Raw genomic sequence first — 27,768 nt, 5'->3', positions numbered from 1 at the left:
TTCTGCCTGTTCTGGTAGATTGTGAGTAGTGCCTAATAACGATTTCTGATCAAAACGCTGCCTTTTTAAATTTCTTTTTTCGCACTCCAAGCAAAATTTAAGATTTTATGTTTTTTTCTATCCTAATTTGGGCTATGGGAAACAGTGGCGGCTATTAAACGGCAAACTTCCGTTTAGTTTTATAGCTGTAAGCTAAGCTTAGCTATTTCGAAGTTCCTGTTGTTTTTGTTTCTTTGTCTGACGCTCATTTTTGCGTTTTCAATTTCAACACACCGCACAGCCGAATGTTTTTGATAACCTCTTCCTCTGTTAACTGATTTTTCCGGCGTGACGTCATTTCTCACTCTATCTGGCTAAAGTTTTAAGCTTATTAATATGATCAGATTTTGATCTTACGTGGCTTACCACACTCAAAAAAAGTACTTTACACTTCAAAACTAAAGTTAAATAAAAAGCCGCCGTCAGCCATTGAACGGCTATTATTTAGGCGCTCTCCATTTTTCGCAATCCACAGTATTTGGATTACATTGTCACGCTGTTTTCAAGTTCACACCTTTTTCATCTTCTTCACGTTCATGGGAAATCATATTGGAGTGGTGATTTTAGTCACGCTGAAGTAAAGGGGACGAAAGAGGAAGTAGGCTTGAAACGTGTTTTTTTAAATTATCTTTTAAATGAAATGAGAAATTGGTGTTAGTTCAAATTAATGATATTTGAAAGGGTACATCATTATGATTTGTTTTCAGTGTTTGTTCCCTGGAGTGCTGTTAATATGATACATTTTTGCTCTAATTTCTCATATTTGCGATTGCCTGAATTCGTCAATGGGCCGCTAATGATTTTTATTACTTTGTTAAGCTATAAAAACTATTTTTTATAAAATGTTACTGAATTTTTGATTTTTGCTCCTAATTTTTGGTTCGTATCATTAACGACAAGTCTCATTGGTTGCCGATGAGGCATAAACTAAACTGATGCATAGTGGTTTTTATGACTGTGAACTTATTTGCTCTCAAAAATTATCAGTGAATGTTTAGAGTACATGTACTTTTTGTTGTCTTATCAATTAATCTCATTAGGGACTATTAATCTCATTCGCATGTCATATGCGTTGTTTATGGGGCTTAAGTTAATCGTTATTTATTTCATTTAAAAGCGATTGCTTTTTATGATTTTGACTTTAATTGTTCTCAAGGGTTTTTATGGAATTAGAGTTTTTTGGTTCACTTTGTTGTCTTCTCTTATTCTCATTATTTATGGGTCTCATCGGATGCCAAGGTAGCTATTGCAGGTCTCCTTCGTAGCTATTGCTTTCTATGACTTATACACCCTTCGTTTTCGAAATAAGATTGCAACTTTTTATTTATCGTAGTATATGTTATACGTACGCTAATGAGGATTTAGGTAATCGAGAGAATTCTTTCAGTTAGTATCTAATGCTTTCTGTAAGTTTTACACTATTGTTTTAAAAAGTTAAGAATTAGCGAATTCTTGTTTTAGCAACAGTTGGTTGTGTTTTTCCGTCGGATCATTTAGTCTCATTAATGACAGGTTACATCTGTGATAATGAGGCATAAGTGATTCTTATTAATAGCCGCACAGCGATAGCTTGGGCTATTATTGGCCTTCTCTTGGTTTTTTTTACGACTCGAAGAGGAGTATTGGTTTTCTCTCGGTTTTTTTTTACAGGAAGTAGATTTGTTCACGTGGCATTTTGACCTAAAAGCAAAAGTGAGAAAAGCTGTCTTGGTGAACCGATTTTCGCTAAGCAAGAGAAGTTTTTTGATCATGCGCTGCGTTTAGTGAATGACTTTTTGACTTTGAAAAGTAGTTTTTGACTGAATTGCACATATAGATGGCCGTTTTTTCGTCCAAGTGGCCCATTTTTTTGCTTTTAATTTGGTTTCTTGTAGAAATAAATTTTATTCGATACTATATTGAAATGTCAACCTCGGAAATTGATACCACAGTGTTTTGCAGAGCCTGAAAATGCGTTTCACGTTGAAAATTGGCACTTAATTCTTGATTTTTTAGTTAATTTTTGGCTTTTTAATATTAATTTCTTCATTTTTGGATCTTTTGACCGTCTTTTTGTCGAAAATCAGTTAATATGCCAACTTCTCTTTGATAATTCCTATACTCAACGCCTCTTTCTACCTCGATGTAATTTTGTTTCATAAAATTGTACATATGCTAATCCGGTTTTGGTAGTTTTTTTCCCGATTTTCGCCAGTTTTTCCTTTGTATTTTGGTTGTAATTGCTAGAAATAGTTTTTCTGTGCAACATGAGGGACTTCAATTTCGTTTCAATAAAAATTCACTCATTTTTGGTGTAAAGTTTTGAGAAAACAGTTTCATAAACGCTTTTTCATAAATGCAGTCTTAACTTAAAAGTTGTTTGACCATTTTTTTGCAAAATGTTTCAATGTTTCTTATTTATGAATTCTGCTTTTTCCTATTTTTTGTTCTCTTCAGGAGGATAGATCTTTGTATCGGATGACTAGTTATCTTTTCTATGTCTTGAATGCTGAACAATGAAATGTATTCGTTTTTCTTGATTTTTTTTTTAATTGATTTTCAACTTTTGTTTAGATCAAGATTGTCTTTTTGTTACGGTGTTCCTCATATTGTGCCCATATTTATATTCTAGTTATTATCATTCTAGATTTGTCCTGGCACCTACATTTATTTTCGGTATATTGATTTTTTCTGTCGTAAAAAATGAATGATTTCAGCTTTTTCTTAGATTTTCGCCATTTCTTTGGTTTTCAATTGATTTCATTCAACATAAGGCAGTACTGAGAGTTTGATAGCAAGCTTTTTCCAAAATTTTCACTTATGACTAATTACTACAGCTTTCTTCCGGCCTTGGTATTAGTTAAAACTATTTTTTGCCTGTGAATATTCTGCTGCTCATGTCTTTTCTATGATCAATTTTATTTTTGATTTAGTATGAAATCATGTTGTCTAGCTTATGTACAAGAAGAACAGGTGTGTTTTTTTTTCTTAATCGCAGTGATTAGAAGTGTAATTATAGGTGTTTTCTGTTTCTTAAATTTGAGCTTTCTTTTTTGAAAAGATTTAACTTAATTTCTAAGATTATTATCTGCCGTTTGCTTTCGCGATCTTTTTCAGATTAGAATCATGAATAATTTGAGGTCTATTGATAGCCTTGTCAGCTTTTTCAGACTATCAGGTTTTTGACCACCTTAATTATTTTGGATTTTTTAACGTTACCAAACGTTTTCATTAATATAAAATTTTGTTGCATTTTGTCTCTTGTTGACAGTGGTTTAAGTTTCACCAATTTTTAGAGCAGACCTGGGTTGGCAGTGAGTTAATGGTCTAATACAAAAGGTAGTGGCTTCCGTTGCAATTACGGTTTTGTTAGTGAAGTTGTGACGCTTCGAGTCGCTTCCGGAATTCTTCCGGCTATGTTTTTATTTCGTCGTCATGATTTTTGTTACGACCATATGACGTCACAGCCACTTTTTGTTCATTCGTTCATGCAATTTCAACTTAATTGCATGTGTGACGTCATTTTTCGCTCTTAGTGGAGCGAGTTTTTTGTTCATGCGCGTGATTAAATTTTTGGTCACACTTGACTTACCTCACTCTCAAAAATGACTTCCTCAATTTGAAATTGACTTTTATTCACTTTAATTCAAAGAGATAAGGTCAAATGGGTTTGTGTCACTCTAAATGAAGGTTATTGGTGATCAGTTAATAGAGGCAGCAATAACTTATACAGATTTTTAATCAAAATATAACAGATCAGCCTTCAATGAAAAGACGAATTTTTTTGGTCTGTCTTTTTCAGTTTTTTTAAAACTGCCCATTAACGAATCTATTGCGGCTATTTTCTGGCAATCTGCCAGCTATGTTTAGTGATTTGAGCTCATGAAAATCTTTTTTACATTTTTCTCTTTTTCTTTTCAAAAATTAGTTGGTTTTTGATTCTTTACGTGTTGGTTGTTTTTTTGTGGTCATCAGTTCTAATAGGCGTTCTAGTGCTGCGTAATTTTGGCCAAATTGTAACTTTTAGCAAACGTTGTCAGTGACTTTGATAAAGTTTGTTATTGAAACGCATACGTGAATTTGTGAATCTTACTTTCATTTTTAATTACATTAGAGCTGCTAAAATATTTGTTTTGACTACTAAAGTTTTAAGGTGTGCTGTGGTTAAGAGTTTTGGCATTTGGTTATCTAATTTTCATACTTTCACGCCACTGATTTTCAAATGTCAATTTTGCTTTCAGCTTTTGCCTTTTTCATTTGTTTGTTATTGACTCCCATAAAGTTGTTGCTTTTTTAACTCCTGCTAGGGATTGGTACAGCCATTATTTAAAGTGTTTTTTAGTGATTATTAAAACGCTAAGTCTTAAATAAGAAATCTAGTTTTGTTTTAAAATTATGTTTACCTTTCGATCACGTTTTTCGTTTTACATGAGTCATCACTTTCACGTTTGATTGAATTATCGAACTCTGTTTCTACTGACTAGGATTTTAATGCACTCGCTTTTGCATTACGCAATTTAGTGAATACCATGAAGGTCGGAAGGGAGAAATCGATAGAAAAGGAGTAAAGCCCGATCATTAGGTGATGTCAAATCATTAGAGGGATTGCTAGCTGGCATTAGTTAAAAGCCTTTAGTTTAGAAGCTGAGTTAAGTAGATTTATAGAATCTAACTGAAACTGTACACCGAATTGGGACAATTTTTCACAAATTGAAAACAATATTTCGATTTATATCTCTTGTTTTTCTGTTTCAATCCCCATCGGGATCAAGGGCGGCTATTTTCTGGTTATGTTTGAAATTAGTTTGAGGTAAAAAGAAACTCAATAGGTGTAATAGGGTCCCTAATAAAAAGCTTTCGGCAAAGTGAATTTGAACCAAGCTTTATTTTTTGTTGAAACTTCTATTACAAATTAATGAAGAGGCTTCGATAACTTTTTCAGTTCTTTTATCTGTTTCATTAACGGAGTTTGTAGCAATTGTATAAGTCCAGTGGTGTTTTTAATGGATTTTTTTGCTTGACCGACTTTTTTGTCTGATCTATTTGAATTCCTCAATAACGAGATAAACAGGCAGTGCTCGGAGGGCATTAAGTTCACGTGGAGCCCTAAGCCGTACTATACTCTACGCATGTGATTCACCAAAACTTTTGATGAGACAATTTTATGATGTGAAGGGTTAATCTTAATTCCTAATCTTAAAAGTTTTAGGCCCCCTAACGCCTGCCTCCTCACACACACACACACACACACACACACACACACACACACACACACACACACACACACCGGTCGTCCCCTGATACTAACATCCTTAAGCCCCAGTTGTCTATTCTATTACCGAAGTCAACCGGTCGCTTGAGAGCAGATCGCGCGACGTTAGTCGGTTATGTTTTTACCTGCATTCTAGGGCCCGAAAATTTTAGCCGATATTCAATTATCGCCAAAAAAACTATTTAAGATTGGAAAACAATATTTCGTAATCGAACATTGTACTAGTGTAATGGATACAAGATGATGGTATTGAAATTTTTCAGTTGTTCTGCAGATTTAATTGTTATTTTTGGTGACTTGTTGTTTTAGGGCACTAACTTCCAAAAAGGATCCGACTTTTTGCGAATTTTCGTTATTGCGATTTTGGCAAGGTTTTTTTAATCGTGTTCATATTTCTAGGATCTGCTGCTGTTGTTAAAGTGTGGATTTTAGGGTCGGTTATTTTCAAGACACTATCTTTTGTTTGGCAAATATAAAAATTGTTTTCAGATTTTTGGTTTACGTTTGAGCATTTACTGCCAAAAGCTTTGCTGACTATTCAAGTTTGATGTTGCCGGAAAAATGGATTGTAAAATGTAGTTTTTGGATTGTAATTCAGGTCCTGTCCCTTTATGTTTTTACTTCGTCGAACAATTTTTTTCGCTTTTTATCATTTTGCCGCTTTTTTTGACACCTCGCGTGAGATCTTTTCAACTTCTTTAGGCTAGTTTCACTTCCTTCTCATTTTGACGCAAGTGTTTTCAGACAGCAGTAGCTCTGCAAAGCAAATGAAGTTGAACTGCGTCAGTTTCGAAAACTGAAATGGAAAATGGAAACGGGATAAACCTATAAGGCACATTTTTAGATGCCCACTTCTCAAACATTTTTTAAATAAGTCAACATTTCTAATATAAGTTGGTGTTGATTGTAATCCCTATATCCTTAGAAAGAAACAGGAGCCTGTTTGCCTACGAAAACTGATCAAAATTTACATTTGTCCACCCGGCAAAGTTGAAAAGTCAAATTTGTTGAACGACTTCTTTAACTAACTGATTTGATGGACGCGACGTCATTTCTCACTCAGCTGAAGTTTTTACGTCATTAGTGTGCTCAAATGTTGATCATACGTGACCTAACTCATTCAACAATATTACCTTTGCACTTTAAATCTTTATGTTAATTAATAGCCGACGTTAGGTCAGAATATTAAGTATTTGGATTCTGTTGTTTTTTAAGAGCTTTTGAAATTCACTTTTTTGGTGAGACGTCAGGTTGGAGTGGTGATTCTAGTCAAATCCTTGTATTCATCACCGCGAAGCTAATGCTTTTTATGACTGTAAGAATTTTTGTTAAAATAATGGTTTTAGTTTTTAGTATTCGTTTTCGCGACTCTGTTGCTATTTATCAGTGAATTTTCAGAGAATTTTTTATTAAAATTTGTCATTGAATTTTTGTGAGAGTATTTGTTGTTCTTCTTGCTGTCTTATCATTCAATCTCATTAGAGACAGGTCTTGTAAGCTGTGTATAGGAATTAAGTTAATATTTAATTGTTTCAGTTCAAAGCTAATACTTTCTATAACTTTGACACTAATTATTTTCAACGGATGTTAATGAATTTTATGTTTACGCTTGTCTTCTCTCGGTCATGAAGGACTGGCCGTTCTGATGCTAGAAGCTCAAATTATTTGGTTTTGTTTATAGCTGTTGCTTTCTTTGACTTATATATACACTGTTCAAATTTACGCTGTCCTAATAATATACCTTTCAAAATGTATTTGCGACTTCTTGCGTTTTGCTATTTTTGTTGTGCGTTTTTGTGTCTCCTCGCGTAATCTCATTATTGACAACCTATTGGTTGCTTATGAGGATTTAGTTAATCACTTATTCTAATTATTGACAATTTCCATGGGCTGATGATGAGGCATAAGTGAATTAGTGGCTGGATTCATGGAAATTGTTTTTTTGTCATTTTTACGATTCTAGTGCGGCTTAATGTTGGCCAAATTGTTGGCTCCAACTTTTAGCTAACGCTTTTAGTGACTGAGGTAACGTTTGTTGCTGAACTGTTTGTGTGAATTTGTGAATCTTGCCTTTTTTCAGTCGTGAGAACTGCTAAAATATATTTTTCGACTTTTTAAGTTTCGTGGTATGCTATGGCGTGTGTTTTGGGGTAAGAGTTTTGGCATCTGTTTGTGGTTTTCTAACTTTGATGCGACTGATTCTCTAAAATTAATTGTGCTTTTAACTTATTAACTAATTTGTTTGTTAAATTGCTATGTTTTTAAATTGTCTTAACCTTTCGATTTCGTTATTCGTTTTACATAAGTCACCACTTTCGCGTTTGATTTCTGGTGCACTTTTTCTACTGAATGATTGCAATGATCACAAATCAGTAGAGTGATTGGTAGTTTCGAAAAAACATCTTAAAGCTTGGATGATAATTTGTGTTTGAGCCGAGACCAGTGGAATAGATACGAAATGAAGGTAGTAAACGTTTTTTTCCTGCAAATTTAGCAATTCCCCGCCAAGCTGTTTCTTGGTCAGTTTTTCAAAACTCTCTGGAAGCGCAAAATTACATCCTTAAAACAATAAAATTGGATAATCATATTGTTATAGAAGATGTTAAAGGAAACTTAAAAATGTTGAGAGTTTATCCACCCACGACTTGATATCTTCCCTAAATATCACTTGAAATCAGTGGTCAGCTTCCTACTAAAACGTTTCAGCTTTCTGCTGTTTGGTTCAACCAGTTAGGACTTTTAATTCTGCCCTAGACGAGTAGGGATGGTTATCTTACAAAATCTTGCAAGATTCTTGCCAATAACGTTTATCTTGCAAGATTCGTGCAAATAACGCTAATCTTGCAAGATCCCGACGCTTACCTTGCAAGAATCTTACACCTTACAAGAATCTTGCAAGATAAACGTCCGAAAATTTTAAATAAAAAAACATTTCTAAACCCCAATTAACTCAAAGACCATGTTCTCTTATGAGTTAAGTCCATTGAAGGGAGCTCTCGGTTCAAAACAGAAACTTTCATATCATTTCTGCCTTCAAAAATGTATTTGAAAAACACGTCTGCTTCTTTTGTTGATACTGCTAGTAGACTCACTGTTCAACTATTGTCTCTCGACGTTTGCGGACTAAAAGTAGCACAAATACGAGCTGTACTTCATTAATTGCTCTCTTAAGAAGATAAAAGCAATTTGTAAACGTATGCGGTTTTTAATACTCGAGTTGTCATGACTTGAACTTTGACACCCTTATTTTCGAAATTTGACTTTTGTTTTGGAGCGTTGATTTCGTTTTTTCAAACATTGAATTTTAACAATTGCCTGGTTTTCTGTATATAGAAATGAGGAGATGCTGGTAATTTTTATGGTGGAAAGGTTATTTCGAGAAATTTTCTTCCCTTTAGTCTCTGCTTATTTGATGTACACCCACTGACTACCTACCTCCCCCTCTCCGCCCGCCAACTTAGCCCTCCTCCCGAGCTATTTCTCCGCACTACACTACCCATTTACCTAACACAGAACTACCTATTCCCTGCGTACCTACGCCCTGGTCACCCAGATCCAGCGTTCACCACCGACCCTTCCTTCTCAACTGGATTGAGTCTCTATTTTTAAAACCCTTTCGATAGTTTTATCAGTCAGATAATTATCATTAATAGCCGCCTCAGCTTCTCAGCAGGCTATTATAGCGCTCCTGTTTTTTTAACAATTTAAAGAATTTGAATTGTATTTGGGCGCTGTCTTTTTTTACGACTCGAAGAGGAGTATTGGAGAAGTAAGTCCTTTTTTAAATCAATTTTATAGGAGTTAATTTTGAAGCTGGAATGAAACACGTGAAAAAGTTTGGAGTGATTTTGTTGCTGAAGAAAATGAAGAGTGGAGCGAAAAGAGAGTGGTTTTTTGTTCATATCGCTGTTTTCTAGAGAGCGAGAAATTGAGGTGTGAAAAAAATACTGTAAGCGGGCAATATTTTTTCGTTCACGAGCGGCATTTTAAAGCCGTTTTTTCTCATTTTTTGGTTAAGAGTTTTGGTTAGGATTTTGTTTTAATTTTAGGCTGGTTTTAGTAGTGGTTTGAAGGTTTCTGTAAATTCATATGAATTCGGAGATTTTTCATGTATTTTGCAGATTTTCGGGCTAATTTTTAGCGTTTTTTTGGACGATTGTTGTTTTACTGGTTCAAATGGGTATAGAAAAGACCCTTTCTGCTTGAGCAAATTTTAGATAACAATTGTTTACAGTTTTTTGTGGATATGAATTATTTTTTTGTTGAGAAATTTGACCAAAAATGGCGAAAATTGGAACTATTTTCCTTAATTTTTTGCAGTTCGTTTTTTTTCGGTTTTTAGACAAGTTTCTTAGCCTATTATAACTTGTCTATTGTTTTGAAAGCATCTGTATACCCTATTGGCTGAAAGGATTTTTTCTTTGGGTTTTTATGCTTTTGTATTATTAAAAAATATTTAAATTTTCCACCTTTTTTTGCAAGTTGTTTTTAAGAGCTTTTTTCATTTTTTTGCCTCATACTTGACAAAAAAATCACATAAGTGGTTTTAATAAGTACTTATTGTTTTGATGAAGTAATTTTGGTAGAGATAGTTATTTCGGGATTTCAATTTATAACAAAATTTGATCCGAAATTTTATCATATTTTAACAAATCTGGTTTTTTTTTAAATTTTTTGTTTTATGGTTTGGCTTCAAGATAATCATAAATTAGTGGAGGCACGTTTTGTCTGATGAGTAGTGGGATGGAGTTTAAATGGATTTCCACTTCGAGTTATTTCCGGAATTCTTGCGGCTATGTTTTAAGATCTGTTCACACATTTTCATGTTTTTTGAAGTCAGATTGTTGCAGTGATTTTGGTCACGGCGAAACAGGAAATGGAGCAAAAGAGTGAGTTGTTTTGCGGCGTGATGTTTTTTTCGCTTTATTTTTAAGTAAGCGAGAAAACGGTATTTTAACAAAAATCCGCTTTCTCGCTGGTGGTTTTTTGTTCACACGCGGCAATCTATTTGGTTTTACTGTTTTTCGATTTTGTGGATCGTTTTTTGTCTATATGGTTTTCCCAATTCATTAATAGTTAATTCTAGGCCTAGATTTTTTAGATTCTACGCCCTGGTCACCCAGATCCAGCATTCACCACCAACCCCTCCTTCTCAACTGGATTGAGTCTGCTTTTTTAAAACTCCTTTCGATAGTTTTATCAGTCAGATAATTATCATTAGTCAATTCTTTTTTTTGTTATTTCTTCTTTTTCTTTGATATTTCGGATGTGTTCTGTCCCCCAGTGTTTTTATGCCCAACAATTACAATTTATGTGTTGTTATATAGTACGTTACTATGTGAAATTTAGCGCGTGCGCCTGTGGGCGTAAATGTTAGATGCCCACTAAGCTGTTGGGGGGTTCGGGCGAAACGGAGTAGATTCGATATTTCTGATTTTGGTGATGTTTGTCTTTTCTGGTTAGACTTTTCGAGTCGTTTCCAATATTCTGCCGACTGTGTTTTTGTTGATTTAAGTTTTGTATGGTTTTACACTTCTTGCGTGATCTAAATATCTCTCATTCGCATTTTTTTTAAGCAGCCGAACTCAATTGTCTGTAATACTACTTCAATTGATAAGTATCAAACGAAAAGTGCTGCGAGATTGGTGTCATTAGGGACCACAGGTTATGATTTCATCGGTCACTAAAACTTCCTGGCACAAGGCTAAGTTTAAAAGATCGAACTTGGACTTACAGTAGTAAAAGTCTATTGTGCCCTAAACTTAGTCCTAATTTAGAACACTAAATTTATGGCAAAAATTGGTTTCAATTAGAAGTCTAACTTTTGATGCTTGAATCAATCCACTATAAATAATCGGCTGCTTCGCTATCGGAGACGGAGACGTTTGATTTATTTCAACTCTGTATATTTTTAAAAAACTTTTCTTTCACTTATCTGCAAGATTGTACTGTTAATTTCAATTTCAAAAGAATTTCAACTTCTTCGTACCCTTTGGTTCTCAAAGCAGCTGAGAACAAAATCCTTGTTCCCCTGGGGCAACTAAGATTTTGTTCTAACGTATACATAGTGGTATAAGATAACCTCTAATGACGTCATTTGAAGCTTTGTGCCCCCCAGCCTTCCTGACTGAAGCAGACTGCAATAGATCTCCCACTAGTCGTTCGAGAGCAAATGATCGGACGTTCGTCGGTTATGTTTAATTTTTGAACATGTTAATTTTTCAAATTTATAAAATTAACTGTTCCCTCTAGTGGGCTCAAGAGATGGAATTCAGTTTTGTGGAACGTATCTCAATATATACTTTCTAGTGCAATTTTTGGCTCACTTGTTTAAAGGTACTATAGTTATTACATTGGATAAGCCTTTCAGCGGCCAGTTCCAGCTGCTATGCCGGCTTCTTATTTTTTTTATTTACTGCTGGCTGATGCAAAAGTTCAGTTCAACTGGTGGAACTTTGAGCTTTTGAAAAAGTTCAAGGAAATTTTATATGCTGGGGATAATTTATTTTGGCTAATTTCAGAACCAGTTTTCGTCTATTTCCAAAAAGGTGATAGTTGTCAGTCATCATTAACTGCAGGACAGTGCTCAATTACTGTGTGGGCTAATATGCTGATTTTGAACTCACGGTTCATCTTCATTAGCGTGCCTGACTCCAATTTTATTAATTAAAGCTCGACTGCTCTAATTTTTAGAGCAGAAATGTGGCAAGTGTTCAGTCGAGTTTTTCATTGGTAACTATTCATTTAGTTTCAAATATTCACCTGTTGTTTTACATCTTTGACTCGAGAACCACTGAAGTAATACATCACACTGGCTTCATATTTAGTGTAACTTTGTTACGTTTCGTGTACTTTTGCGCAGATTAACTTTTGATAACCGATCCCTGATATCTTTTCTGTTTTCTTTTAATGTTCTCATAGCAAGAGGATTTTTTTAATCAACTTTTTATGCAATAAATTTCTTCAACATTGACGTGACTCGTACATCCGAAACTATTCTTCAAAAACATCAAAATATCTTCTCCAAGAGCATTAAAATGATGATCAGTTAACATTTTAAGTTGTTCTCAAGCGAATTACGTAATAAGCGTTCAAAATAAATATTTCGCTTATTAATTCTATGTTAGAAGGGCTTTGGAATGATACAACTCACGTCTTTCTGTGAACAAAGATATTGATCGCGTAGAAAAATATTTTTGGCTGAGAAATCCCCCTTAACATATAGTTTCGTATTTCATCTGGTAGATTCATTGCAGCAATTTTGGCTGTAGTATGTTGGGTTTGTTAAAATAGTCTCAGAGTGGTAGTAATTGCTGGGTTAGGAACTATATATGAAATTTCTAACATTGAATTTTAACAATTGCCTGGTTTTCTGTATATAGAAATGAGGAGATGCTGGTAATTTTTATGGTGGAAAGGTTATTTCGAGAAATTTTCTTCCCTTTAGTCTCTGCTTATTTGATGTACACCCACTGACTACCTACCTCCCCCTCTCCGCCCGCCAACTTAGCCCTCCTCCCGAGCTATTTCTCCGCACTACACTACCCATTTACCTAACACAGAACTACCTATTCCCTGCGTACCTACGCCCTGGTCACCCAGATTCAGCGTTCACCACCGACCCTTCCTTCTCAACTGGATTGAGTCTCTATTTTTAAAACCCTTTCGATAGTTTTATCAGTCAGATAATTATCATTAATAGCCGCCTCAGCTTCTCAGCAGGCTATTATAGCGCTCCTGTTTTTTTTAACAATTTAAAGAATTTGAATTGTATTTGGGCGCTGTCTTTTTTTACGACTCGAAGAGGAGTATTGGATAAGTAAGTCCTTTTTTAAATCAATTTTATAGGAGTTAATTTTGAAGCTGGAATGAAACACGTGAAAAAGTTTGGAGTGATTTTGTTGCTGAAGAAAATGAAGAGTGGAGCGAAAAGAGAGTGGTTTTTTGTTCATATCGCTGTTTTCTAGAGAGCGAGAAATTGAGGTGTGAAAAAAATACTGTAAGCGGGCAATATTTTTTCGTTCACGAGCGGCATTTTAAAGCCGTTTTTTCTCATTTTTTGGTTAAGAGTTTTGGTTAGGATTTTGTTTTAATTTTAGGCTGGTTTTAGTAGTGGTTTGAAGGTTTCTGTAAATTCATATGAATTCGGAGATTTTTCATGTATTTTGCAGATTTTCGGGCTAATTTTTAGCGTTTTTTTGGACGATTGTTGTTTTACTGGTTCAAATGGGTATAGAAAAGACCCTTTCTGCTTGAGCAAATTTTAGATAACAATTGTTTACAGTTTTTTGTGGATATGAATTATTTTTTTGTTGAGAAATTTGACCAAAAATGGCGAAAATTGGAACTATTTTCCTTAATTTTTTGCAGTTCGTTTTTTTTCGGTTTTTAGACAAGTTTCTTAGCCTATTATAACTTGTCTATTGTTTTGAAAGCATCTGGATACCCTATTGGCTGAAAGGATTTTTTCTTTGGGTTTTTATGCTTTTGTATTATTAAAAAATATTTAAATTTTCCACCTTTTTTTGCAAATTGTTTTTAAGAGCTTTTTTCATTTTTTTGTCTCATACTTGACAAAAAAATCACATAAGTGGTTTTAATAAGTACTTATTGTTTTGATGAAGTAATTTTGGTAGAGATAGTTTTTTCGGGATTTCAATTTATAACAAAATTTGATCCGAAATTTTATCATATTTTAACAAATCTGGTTTTATTTTTAAATTTTGTGTTTTATGGTTTGGCTTCAAGATAATCATAAATTAGTGGAGGCACGTTTTGTCTGATGAGTAGTGGGATGGAGTTTAAATGGATTTCCACTTCGAGTTATTTCCGGAATTCTTGCGGCTATGTTTTAAGATCTGTTCACATATTTTCATGATTTTTGAAGTCAGATTGTTGCAGTGATTTTGGTCACGGCAAAACAGGAAATGGAGCAAAAGAGTGAGTGGTTTTGCGGCGTGATGTTTTTTTCGCTTTATTTTTAAGTAAGCGAGAAAACGGTATTTAAACAAAAATCCGCTTTCTCGCTGGTGGTTTTTTGTTCACACGCGGCAATCTATTTGGTTTTACTGTTTTTCGATTTTATGGATCGTTTTTTGTCTATATGGTTTTCCCAATTCATTAATAGTTAATTCAAGGCCTAGATTTTTTTGAATCAAATTTCCATTTCCCGGCAGTGGTTTTTTGTTCACATGCGGCTTTTTGACATCGGTTTTCAGTTTTTTTTAAACGTTTTTGATCTGTTTTTTAGAAATGGTTTTCCCAATTCGCTCATAGTCCGTTCTAGGTCTAGGTTTTGTTCCCCCAATGAAAATTATTTGAATTGTACGTCAGGACTTGTCCTACTACTTTTTTGAGTAAAAATTTTGAGTAAAAATTTTTACTTCGTCGAGTAAAAATTTTTCGCTTTACCTTAGTTCACAGCTTGTACATTTTGCGCGGAATCTTTTTGACTTCTCTAGGCTAGTTTCACTCTTCCCTCATTCTGCTATAAGGGTTTTTAGACAGCAGTTGCTCTGCAAAGCAATTCAAAATAAACAGAGTCGGTATCAAAAAACGAAATCAGAAATATAATGGGGATAAACCCATAAAGCCCAGTTTTAGATGCCCGTTACTCGAAATTGGGTCTTATAAGTCTTAGATACCATCTCTAATGCTAATTGGCAACTTTAATATTGTTTTTTTTTCAAAAATCATTTTACCCATTTTCTCTTCTTTCAATCCCAATCGTGGTTATGGGAATCAACGGCGGTTTTTTTCCGGCCATCAGCCGGGTTTGTTTAGTCAATTATCTTTTTTTGTTGTTTCTCGTTTTTCTTTGATATTAAAGATCTTTTCTGCCCCCATCCACCCCCCACTAGTGTTTTTATGCCCAACAATTACAGTTTACGTGATATATAGCACGTTACTATGTGAAATTTAGCACGTGCGCCTGAGGGCGTAAATATTGTGCCCACTAAGCTGTTGGGGGTGGGGCGAAACGGAATAGATTCGATATTTCTAATTTTGGTGATGTTTGTCTTTTCTGGTTAGACTTTTCGAGTCGTTTCCAATATTCTGCCGACTGTGTTTTTGTTTATTTAAGTTTTGTATGGATTTACACTTTTTGCGTGATCTAAATATCTCTCATTCACATTTTTTAGCAGCTGAACTCAATTGGCGGTATCACTACTACTAATTAAATGATAAGTATCAGATGAAAAGTACTCCGAGATTGGTGTTTTTAGGGACTACAGCATATGATTTCATCGGTCACTAAAACTTCCTTGCACAAGGCTAAGTTTAAAAGATTGATTTTTTTTCAAACTTGGAATTTTTACAATTGCCTGGTTTTCTGTATATAGAAATGAGGAGATGCTGGTAGTTTTTTTGGTGGAAAGGTTATTTCGAGAAATTTTCTTCCTTTTAGTCTCTGCTTATTTGATGTACACCCACTGACTACCTACCTCCCCCCTCTCCGCCCGCCAACTTAGCCCTCCTCCCGAGCTATTTCTCCGCACTACACTACCCATTTACCTAACTCAGAACTACCTATTCCCTGCGTACCTACGCCCTGGTCACCCAGATCCAGCATTCACCACCAACCCCTCCTTCTCAACTGGATTGAGTCTGCTTTTAAAAACCCCTTTCGATAGTTTTATCAGTCAGATAATTATCATTAGTCAATTCTTTTTTTTGTTATTTCTTCTTTTTCTTTGATATTTCGGATGTGTTCTGTCCCCCATTGTTTTTATGCCCAACAATTACAATTTATGTGTTGTTATATAGTACGCTACTATGTGAAATTTAGCGCGTGCGCCTGTGGGCGTAAATGTTAGATGCCCACTACGCTGTTGGGGGGTTCGGGCGAAACGGAGTAGATTCGATATTTCTGATTTTGGTGATGTTTGTCTTTTCTGGTTAGACTTTTCGAGTCGTTTCCAATATTCTGCCGACTGTGTTTTTGTTGATTTAAGTTCTGTATGGTTTTACACTTCTTGCGTGATCTAAATATCTCTCATTCACATTTTTTAGCAGCTGAACTCAATTGGCGGTATCACTACTACTAATTAAATGATAAGTATCAGATGAAATGTACTCCGAGATTGGTTTCTTTAGGGACTACAGCATATGATTTCATCGGTCACTAAAACTTCCTTGCACAAGGCTAAGTTTAAAAGATTGATTTTTTTCAAACTTGAAATTTTTACAATTGCCTGGTTTTCTGTATATAGAAATGAGGAGATGCTGGTAGTTTTTATGGTGGAAAGGTTATTTCGAGAAATTTTCTTCCTTTTAGTCTCTGCTTATTTGATGTACACCCACTGACTACCTACCTCCCCCCTCTCCGCCCGCCAACTTAGCCCTCCTCCCGAGCTATTTCTCCGCACTACACTACCCATTTACCTAACTCAGAACTACCTATTCCCTGCGTACCTACGCCCTGGTCACCCAGATCCAGCATTCACCACCAACCCCTCCTTCTCAACTGGATTGAGTCTGCTTTTAAAAACCCCTTTCGATAGTTTTATCAGTCAGATAATTATCATTAGTCAATTCTTTTTTTTTGTTATTTCTTCTTTTTCTTTGATATTTCGGATGTGTTCTGTCCCCCAGTGTTTTTATGCCCAACAATTACAATTTATGTGTTGTTATATAGTACGCTACTATGTGAAATTTAGCGCGTGCGCCTGTGGGCGTAAATGTTAGATGCCCACTAAGCTGTTGGGGGGTTCGGGCGAAACGGAGTAGATTCGATATTTCTGATTTTGGTGATGTTTGTCTTTTCTGGTTAGACTTTTCGAGTCGTTTCCAATATTCTGCCGACTGTGTTTTTGTTGATTTAAGTTTTGTATGGTTTTACACTTTTTGCGTGATCTAAATATCTCTCATTCACATTTTTTTTAAGCAGCCGAACTCAATTGTCTGTAATACTACTTCAATTGATAAGTATCAAACGAAAAGTGCTGCGAGATTGGTGTCATTAGGGACCACAGGTTATGATTTCATCGGTCACTAAAACTTCCTGGCACAAGGCTAAGTTTAAAAGATCGAACTTGGACTTACAGTAGTAAAAGTTTATTTTGCCCTAAACTTAGTCCTAATTTAGAACACTAAATTTATTGCAAAAATTGGTTTCAATTAGAAGTCTAACTTTTGATGCTTGAATCAATCCACTATGAATAATCGGCTGCTTCGCTATCGGAGACGGAGACGTTTGATTTATTTCAACTCTGTATATTTTAAAAAACTTTTTTTTCACTTATCTGCAAGATTGTACTGTTAATTTCAATTTCAAAAGAATTTCAACTTCTTCGTACCCTTTGGTTCTCAAAGCAGCTGAGAACAAAATCCTAGTTCCCCTGGGGCAACTAAGATTTTGTTCTAACGTATACATAGTGGTATAAAATAACCTCTAATGACGTCATTTGAAGCTTTTTGCCCCCCCCCCCCCCAGCCTTCCTGACTGAAGCAGACTGCAATAGATCTCCCACTAGTCATTCGAGAGCAAATGATCGGACGTTCGTCGGTTATGTTTAATTTTTGAACATGTTAATTTTTCAAATTTATAAAATTAACTGTTCCCTCTAGTGGGCTCAAGAGATGGAATTCAGTTTTGTGGAACGTATCTCAATATATACTTTCTAGCGCAATTTTTGGCTCACTTGTTTAAAGGTACTATAGTTATTACATTGGATAAGCCTTTCAGCGGCCAGTTCCAGCTGCTATGCCGGCTTCTTATTTTTTTTTATTTACTGCTGGCTGATGCAAAAGTTCAGTTCAACTGGTGGAACTTTGAGCTTTTGAAAAAGTTCAAGGAGTTCAAGGAAATTTTATATGCTGGGGATAATTTATTTTGGCTAATTTCAGAACCAGTTTTCGTCTATTTCCAAAAAGGTGATAGTTGTCAGTCATCATTAACTGCAGGACAGTGCTTAATTACTGTGTGGGCTAATATGCTGATTTTGAACTCACGGTTCATCTTCATTAGCGTGCCTGACTCCAATTTTATTAATTAAAGCTCGACTGCTCTAATTTTTAGAGCAGAAATGTGGCAAGTGTTCAGTCGAGTTTTTCATTGGTAACTATTCATTTAGTTTCAAATATTCACCTGTTGTTTTACATCTTTGACTCGAGAACCACTGAAGTAATACATCACACTGGCTTCATATTTAGTGTAACTTTGTTACGTTTCGTGTACTTTTGCGCAGATTAACTTTTGATAACCGATCCCTGATATCTTTTCTGTTTTCTTTTAATGTTCTCATAGCAAGAGGATTTTTTTAATCAACTTTTTATGCAATAAATTTCTTCAACATTGACGTGACTCGTACATCCGAAACTATTCTTTAAAAACATCAAAATATCTTCTCCAAGAGCATTAAAATGATGATCAGTTAACATTTTAAATTGTTCTCAAGCAAATTACGTAATAAGCGTTCAAAAAAAATATTTCGCTTATTAATTCTATGTTAGAAGGGCTTTGGAATGATACAACTCACGTCTTTCTGTGAACAAAGATATTGATCGGGTAGAAAAATATTTTTGGCTGAGAAATCCCCCCTTAACATATAGTTTCGTATTTCATCTGGTAGATTCATTGCAGCAATTTTGGCTGTAGTATGTTGGGTTTGTTAAAATAGTCTCAGAGTGGTAGTAATTGCTGGGTTAGGAACTATATATGAAACTTTTTAAATTGCTCTTGAATAAGTGAATCAATTGTTGTGGACACTTACTTCCATTTTTTTGTTCTGGAGAAGAATCTAAGTCCCAAAGTTTTAACTTGTTTAATTGCTCTCAAACGAAATTTGGAGCAATTATATTAGTCATGTGGTCTTTTTTAATGAGGTGTTTGCGTGACTGATTTTTCGTCTGACCCTTTTGACTTTTCGTCCTCAAAAACGAGATAAACAGGTAAGTAAAGCCCGGAGGGCATCATGTTCGTAGAGCCTTACGGCTATAAGTATACAATTCACCGAAACTATTTTGACATAAACTCATGATATGCAGGGCGGTTCTTAGAATTTGCGTTGCCGACTCTTCATGCATAGAGTTTAAGTATGACAGAGATGCATTCGATTACCAATATAGATAATAATTTGACGCTTGAATAAATAGGACATTTTGGTTGAGTTGGTCAGATAAACTAGAAATTATACGTAAAGATCACCCACGAAGGTTTTTTATATCGTGTTTTTAATAAAGAAGGTTTGTTTTGTATTTTCTCTGGGGATGCAAATATTTATTCTGACTGCGAAACACAATAAGCTCAACCTAGACCTTTTGGTTGGAAGGGCTCCCAGATAATGCGCTTCATTAAAAATTTTTGAAAAATAAACTTTTCAATTGCTCTGAAACGAAGTTTGTAGCAATTGTTTGGGTTCAGTTGGTCTTTTATGGAATTGTTCGCTCGATTGAGTTCTGGCCTGATCGGTTGAAATTTTCGTCCTCAATAATATTGTACGTTGTTAAAACCCGCAAGTACTTAACTCCCGATTAAACTCTCAAGCTGTCTTAAAGCTTTACCAGACTCTAAATACAAGGTGTGGTGAGAAATTTTGTAATTACATTAGTTCTGACCCTTTCCTATCCCCCACAACGTAATCATAGATGCTAGGTTTTCTGAGCTGAAGCTGCTTTTACGGATGTTTCTTGTTTTAGAAATTTAATAATTTTTAAAATCTAGAATAATTTCGAATGCGCGCGCATGACATACCGCACTTCCAAAGTCACATTCCTGAATTGAAAATGATATTTGCTTTCTTTAAACGTAGTCCTTATGTTCAACGGGGGATATCGCTTTCTACTTGAAGGTTTTATGAAGTTATATGAGAGCTCGTTCACAAAAAGAAGTTTAAGTTAAAACAGCACACCAATTAATAGACTCCGATTTTGGCTTTTGAGTTCTATTTGAGAGGTGTTTTGTGGTTAAAGATCTACAGATTAATCGCAGCTGTTTTAAGGCACTATTAAGTTTTATCTGCCAGCTATATTTAATTGCTCTCAAACGAATTTTGTAGCAATTATATTAGTCCTGCTGCCTTTTTGTGATACCGATTTTTGATCTGAAGCTTTTAACTTGTCTCAAAAACAGGTAACCCCGAAGGGCAATAAGTGGCTGAGCAGCTCTCTTAGAGTATCACGCCTTTCTAGTCTCTTAAGCATGCAATTCACCAAAATAAATTCATGGTGTGATGGGTGGTTCTTGATCTTAAAAGAGTGCCCCCATCGCTCAGCCCCCTCACTCCCTCCCATCGTCCCAACCCCCTCCCCCCAAGCCACTCCGCTCACCTCACGCAATGCTAGCATCTCTGTTCCACAGCTAGCTACTAACGAACCCAAACGCTCGCCGGTCGTTTGAGAGCAATTCGCGTGACGCTAATCGGATATGGTTTATTTTTAATTGCTCTCAAACAAAGTTTGTAGCAATTATATTAGTCCTGGCGGTCTTTTTTATGCGATTTTTCGCTTGACCGATTTTTCGTCTGACGCTTTTGACTTTTCGTCCTCAAAAACGGGATAAACAGATAGCGCCCAGCGGGTATTAACTGCTCTTAGTGCTTTTCAGCTGTGTTTCAGCTCAAACGGTTTTGGAGACTTATACTTATGGTGTGAAGAGCGGTTCTTAAGAGGTTGAAGACCCCCCCCCAACTGTTGACCCCCCACTATTGCCCCCCCCCCACCGCGCTGTTGCCCGCCCACCCGACTGATGTCACCCCCATCAGCACACCTCCACCCCCCCCCCCCCCCCCCCCCCCTCCGCGTGGCTAGCTATTGACGAACAACCGCTCGCTAAAAACACGCAAATTTATATTTATACAAATTTTCACAATTTTTAAGATTTTTTGAAATTGTTTGTCATTTTTTGAGTTTTATCAACCCTAGATGTAAAGGAACCCACTCTATGGTTTGATAAATGGTTACTGCACAGTTTCTAGTGGTAATAGAATGGTTTCAACTTTTGAACATCGCGAATTTTTGCATTTTTTTTAAAAAACTTGCAAATTTTTTCAAGGTTTTTGAATGTTTTGTCGGTTTTTAGATTTATCCAGTCTCAGGAGCCAAGGTGCCTCATATAGAGTTTGATAATAGTTTACTGTATATTTTTTAGAGGTAATGGAATTTTTTTCAAGATTTTAACATCACAAATTTTAGCTTTTTTTTAAAAAAATAACATTTTTTAAGTTTTTTAACTCTTATTGTCATTATTCAAGGTTTTTCAGCCTCAGTGTTCAAAAAACATTTCTGAAGGTTTGATAAAAGGTGGCTGCATAGTTTTTATTGGCAATTGAATGGTTTTCAACTTTTTAATATCACAAATTTTATTGACTTGTTTGATAAAAGTTGCAATTTTTTCAAGTTTTTCGACAATTTTTATCATTTTTTGTAGGTTTATCTAGGCTCAAGAACCAAGAAACCTCTAGAGTTTGATAACAGTTTTAGCATTTTTTTCGAAAATTTTTTGGCAATAGTCATGTTTTTTGAAATTGTCATTTTTTTTAGGTTTTTCCAGCCTCAAGATTCAAGAAACCTCCTTCGAGGTTTAATAATAAGCTGCTGCTTAGTTTCTAGAGTTAGTGGAATAGTTATCATTATTTTAATGAATCGAGTTTTAGCTTTTTTTTGGATTGGTGTTCTGAAGATTTTAATATCACGAATTTTCAAGATTTTTTAAAATTTGCGATTGTTTTTAAAATTTTTGAATATTTTTGTCCGTTTCTGAGTTAAACGATCATTACTGGCCGACGAAGCTTTTCAAGTCTTGCAGATGGGTTACATGACAAATATCCAGAGAGAAAAAATGTTTTGGAACATTTTCTTTACTGGGAAATGTGGAAACTTTTTTTTTGAATTTTGCACTTTCAGTTTTTTTCTGTATGATTTAGTTACTAACAAGTCTAGAAAACTGAAGTTGTAGAGTCGATTCTCATCATGGAATAAATTCCTAGCTCTCTCGCTCTTTCTGTGTTGGCTGGCGTTTCTTTACTTCTTGTTCTCCATCACGTTTATTCTCGCACTCTCTCTCTCTCCTTAACTCTTTTGTTGATGCCGCACTTCAGCGGCTGTTATATGGCGTTATGTCGTCGTCTATTGCCCTTATCTCAGGCCCCTTCAATCAAGCCAAAGCTAACCTAACTAAACAGTGGCTAGGTACTGACGAAGCCAACCGCTCGCTGGTCGTTTGAGAGCAATTCGCCCGACGTTAGTCGGTTATGTTTGGATTTTTGTTTATAAATCTGTTTTTTAAAGTATGAGTTTACATGACATCAGTTTACACTGTACAAAAAGGACAGTTCTCTGATCAGCAAGCTTTAATTTTATATTGACAGCTGAAAAATGTTTGCGCTTAGTTTGTAAATAAGCAGAAAATACTGAAAAGGTCAACAAAATTTGGCAAAAGCCTAGCCTCAAAACTTTCATCCTGTTTTCAAAAATGCAAATATGACTGCAAATGAACATATGACTGCAGATGTAGTTTCTGGTTGACCAGCTCTAGTTCAAGATTGTATTCACATGCAAATCTGAGTATATGATCATATGATGAACAATTTTTGTTCAGTTGTTTGGAATTTGAGGGTTATGAAGTTGTTCAAATGCAAGTTACCGGTGCTTTTGTCTCATACATCACATTCTCCAACAGGGCATCCAAAGGTCATCACAGTTCAAGGCCAAATCATGGAGTTGGTGTTGATGTGCCGGGAGCCAATAGCAAGACAGCAGGGTCAATGCAGAGTGCAGGCGGTGGTAGCAATGCAGGTCGATCCCAACTAAGCAGCCAGCTTTCGATTGTAAATGAGTCGCCCACAAGAGTACAGGTGGCCTCCAAGTGTGTGGAGACAGACCACAATGAGAACCGGAATGAAGAACACGAAGAGGTTAGTTTCACTCACTCGCATGTCTGCTGGTCAGATTTTCAAACCAATATTGTGTTAACAGCTGACAATGAGTTCCGTGCAACTCTGCAATTAGAAATCTAAATCTCTAAAAATTGAAACGAGCAGCGGTATAATTTGGGAAACCGGGAGGCCCCGTTCTGCTTTTAGGTCTTTATTTGTACTCTGGCATCGTTTACTGCTAACTTGCTGAGAAGCTCTTTTACTCGAAGAAAATAATCCTTGTCTTGTCCCTAACTAGCCTTTCTACCTAAGCCGTATGACAATCGAATAATATCGGATAATGGTGTTTTTGTTTCAATCAACTAGGCTATCTCTAGTGCGCTTGGGAGCCTTTCTGATCATCTGATAGAAATATAATTTTAGGCTCAATATTGAGCTGTTTTTGCTATTTAGCCCTGTTTGAAGCTTTTTTGTTAGTTTTTGTAATCTTGTTCCATTTTTGATGGCATTTGGGGCCTTTGTTGGTTGATTTAGTGATTTATTTAATTTTTTATTGAACAGATTTTAATTTTGAGTTATGTTTGTTAAAAAATGGGGTAATTTTAATCAAATTTTTGCCTATTTTCGTCTTTTTTTTGCCTATTTCTTCCCAATTAAGCATTTGGCAATGACTTTTTGTGTTCACTGTTTAACTTAGAATTATTTTACGTGTGTTGCTGTTAAGAATTGACAGATCAAGGTTTCATACATCGCAATTTTTACTGTAAAAAATATATAAATTTCTCTTACTCTGACTGGAATTGCTTAGTGCACTGAGAAGTTGAGCATAATTTGCCCGGAGTAACAATCGCGAGGTAGCATTTTTGAAGTTTTGTAACAATTATTGTTTTGCTTTTGATCTTTAATCGGTTTTCTTTTCAGCGTTTCTCATGTTTTTTTATGTATATCAAAGGGTGGTCAGTCATTGAACAAAGATTTAATTAGCGCGCTCTTTTTATTCATTGAGTGGTTGGCTACGGTTTAGAGGAATATCGGTTGCAATAGAGGAGCTCATATGGCTTTAGTAGTCCTTCAAGTGCTGCAGCTGCTGGAAAGGCTTTATTTGAAGGTTAAAACTTCATTCTTAGTTTTTTTTGTTTGAGCAGTCTCAAATTATTATTTGTCAGTGTTGATAAGAGTTTTCTGCAAGATATTTCTTCTCATGACCTTTTCGTGAGCTATATGTTTTGGTACGTAAAATGCTACTAATTTGCAGTTTTTTCAAGTTTTTGAAAGTTTGCGAGTTTTTGAAAATTTTGTCATGTTTTTCGAACCCCATGGGCCTTTTAACAACTGAATAGACGAATTTTTTCCAATTGTTTACGTAGTTTGCCATTTTTCCAATTTTTCTCACGTTTTTTTCTTCTGAGTTTTTCTATCTTTATGGCCAGTTAAATCTAGATCATGGATCACTGGAGAGTACCTGCAGACAATAAAAGGGTTATGGATTTGTTAATATCACGAATTTTAGCAACATTTCAAAAGTTGCAATTGTTTTCAATTTTTTTTAAAAAAATTTTTGCCCTTTTTTGAGTTTATCGCTCCTTAAGGGCAATAAAACTTTCCCTGTTCTTGCAGATGGGTTACTGGACAGATTCGATTGACAAAAATGGTTTTGAACATATAAATTATTAATATTGCTAAATTTATAAACTTTCAATAGATATAGCAGTTTTTAAATGCATTTGTCACTTTTCTCGAGGTTCTTAAATATTTAGTGGCCAATAAACTTCTTTCAAGCCTTGTGCGTGGGTTAGTATGTATATTACAATTGATAACATTTGGTCTTCAGGGTAAAATTTTTTAAGAGTTCTAGCAATGTTTATATTTATGTTTAACCGTTTGATTATTGTTAGTGTGATTCTCAACTTTTGCGACTGTTTGTATATTTTTGTCTGTCGTTGTTCAGTTTATCTCATGGCCAGATTCAAAATGAACAGAGTCAGTATCAAAAAACAAATCAGTATTAAAAATCAGAATCAGAAACGGGATAAACCCATAAAGCCCAATTTTTGATGCCCGTTCCTCGACCGTTGTTGTTAGTTGCCATCTGCAATGCTTATTGGTATTGATACTAGCCCCTGTGCCGTCTCACTAAAAAACGGGAGTATGTTCAGCTCAAAAATGCCATCAAAATTGTTCGCACTTAAATTTGCTTGTGTCTAAAAATTACTTTTTCGTTAGTTTTTTCTTTCAGTCCCAATCTTGGTTATGGGAATCAATGGCGGCTATTTTCCGGCAATCTGCCGGGGTTGTTTCTCTCATTCTGCTCAAAGTGTTGCTAGTTGCTCAGTAAAGCAATCTAAAATCAACGGCTTCTTGAAAACAAAATCAAGAATAGAACGGGAAGGCTAAACACAAGGCCCAATTTTGGATGCCCGCTACCTCAACTTTGTTTTTATAAGTCTTAGTTACCATCGCTAATGCTTATTAGTTTTGATGCTAGGACTCGTGTCCTCTCAACACGACGCAGGTCTATGTCTAACAGCGAAATGAAATCAAAATATTTCGCACTTCAAAATTATTTTTGTGCATGAACCAATTTTTGCTATGTCAATCCGATTCAGGGTTATAGGTATTGAAAGTATAATGTTAGTTGTTTAAAGTTTGAAAAATTTTACGTAGCTCGACCCACGTGCTGATATGCATCTTCGTTATTGATGGAATGAGTGAATGTAACAAGAAGCTTACACGTGCTGTTTAACTTTGTCCCCAATTTTTCATATTGTGTGTGATTTTTTCACCCTTGATCTTTCAAAGATATAAATTTTTCAGTGTAAATTGCTAGTACAGATCGGATGTCATGAGAAGTCAAGGAAGTATTGAATTTAAGGTGATCGACATGAATGTAAAAGTGCTAAAATTTGGGTTAAAAATAAGGCTTGAATTTTGTGCTGATCGCCAATGTTGTCAGCCATTAATTCTTAATTTAATTATTCGATTACAAGATTTGTCTTTGCGTTCCCATTAGCCGAAAAGTCATGGGCCCATGTTTTTTGTAAGTAGTGTAATCAAACCCCCTCGTAAATAAAAACATTGTTGCTGTGCCTCTGCTACATTAAAGGGTCGCTGAAATCACTGAGGAAGACAGAGAGGACAAGGAGAAGCAAACCTTGTAGTCAAGAAGTGGCCAAGTTAGAAGAGTTCGCAGCTCGTGAAGGAGCACAAGTTGGAAGCTTTGTAGGTGGTTGGGGGTTGATGGAGCAGCTGTTGTAGCTAGTTGGGGACTTCATCTGTGGAGTCAAGAGCTCGTGTACCCGGTTAGGCAGAAAAACCCCGGCTCAATGTCAATGTCCTGCTTTCGATTTTGTCAAGGATACTACAAGTCTGGAACAGAACCACAACTTCTGGATTAATTTAGTTGACCAAACTCTTGTTGCGCATGTTATATTTGTTTACCCAAACGTTGATACCATATACAACAAGTCCGAACAAGATTTTCCCCCCAGCCTGACCGTTTTTTCCAAAGAGTAGTTGGGACAGTGAAAACAATAAAGCGTAACTCTTCAGTTCAGTAGGTAACAATTAGTGTTGAAGAGATAGTTTGATTCAGAGTAAGTTTTCCAGACTGAAATAAAGCAAAATAAGGCTGTCTTAACTATCTCAAAAACAGCAAGATTAGTATTCAGCGAGCGTAAGATTCCTTGTATTTTGCTGGACAGTTTGAGGCTCCTATGCACTCGGTAAAACTTGGCAAAATTCTTTGTGGAGAAACCACCTATTTAGATTATGCGCAAGCCGTTGGAAATAATTCTTCGGAAGAACAACGCAGGCCAGCTATAAACAGGACGGGAAGAATTAGAAGAGAAGAGGACTTTATGGTACCATTTTGTACAGGCATTGGAAATTTATCAGTTTTTTTGGAGACCACATAAGTGTGATGGCACTAGAATTTGGCTTATACTGTGTGAACGCTTCAAAATTTTCGTGAGACATAAGCTACATAGTTTGATAGCAGAATTAACGAGCATTAAAAAGACTTCAAGTAAGAGCATAGTAGATTATCCCACCAGAGGAGATTATGCAATACATTCCTCCGAAGGAATGAAACTTTTGCAACACTCGTTAAGTACAGCAAAGACGCGAAAACTCTGGAAGAAATTAAACGAGATCCGATGAATCCGATAGTGAAGTTGCAAAAAAAAGCTGAGAGCGTATTCTTCAGTCAGGAGCAGAAATGTTTCATTTTCCAGAAAACCGTACACATCGCAAAAGGCTAACGGAAACCTTTCATGAAGAAACCAAAGATTCCCCAATGAAATGTTTCAAATTGGGTGATCAAGGAAATATAGCCTAATTCTGTAGAAAGCAACAAAAACTTGAGAAAAAGTTTCTAAGCCAGAACTGGAGAACCAATCACAGGGGCTCTCAATATTTAGTTGAGGAGCAGTCTTTAGAATAGTTTTCCTTGCAAGCTTCGGAAATAAATTTGCAAATGAGTTAGTTTTTGGTTCAAGTGCAACCAGTCATATGATTGAACACAAAGTGTTTTCATAGGCATAGACCAGGAGTTTTTGGCACCATCACTAATGCAAAGAGCATTAATAGTTTATTTAGTGGGAAAGGAACAATTGAAATCAGAAATTTTGATTCCAATGGTTCAGAGCGAAAAATAAGATTTAA

At 35.5% G+C, this 27,768-nt stretch overlaps 1 protein-coding gene across 5 annotated transcripts in view; it reads left to right on the top strand.

Annotated features, from left to right (window-relative positions):
* LOC142337094 (protein CLEC16A-like) overlaps nt 1-27,768 on the top strand; it is a 107,628-nt gene that overhangs the window by 54,715 nt on the left and 25,145 nt on the right. For 4 of the 5 annotated variants that reach the window (XM_075386202.1, XM_075386175.1, XM_075386211.1 and 1 more), the window contains 2 exons: nt 11,812-11,838; nt 22,911-23,145. In XM_075386202.1, coding sequence (XP_075242317.1) covers nt 11,812-11,838; nt 22,911-23,145 — 262 coding nt within the window. The remainder of the gene's footprint in view (nt 1-11,811; nt 11,839-22,910; nt 23,146-27,768) is intronic. The other variant, XM_075386193.1, reaches the window with a different exon arrangement.

Source organism: Convolutriloba macropyga, chromosome 1 (assembly GCF_964194025.1).
Source record: "Convolutriloba macropyga chromosome 1, txConMacr16.3, whole genome shotgun sequence".
NCBI classification, from domain to species: Eukaryota; Metazoa; Xenacoelomorpha; order Acoela; family Convolutidae; genus Convolutriloba; species Convolutriloba macropyga.
The sequence above is the reverse complement of the archived record's forward strand: the minus strand, read 5'-3'. Positions and strand labels throughout refer to the sequence as shown.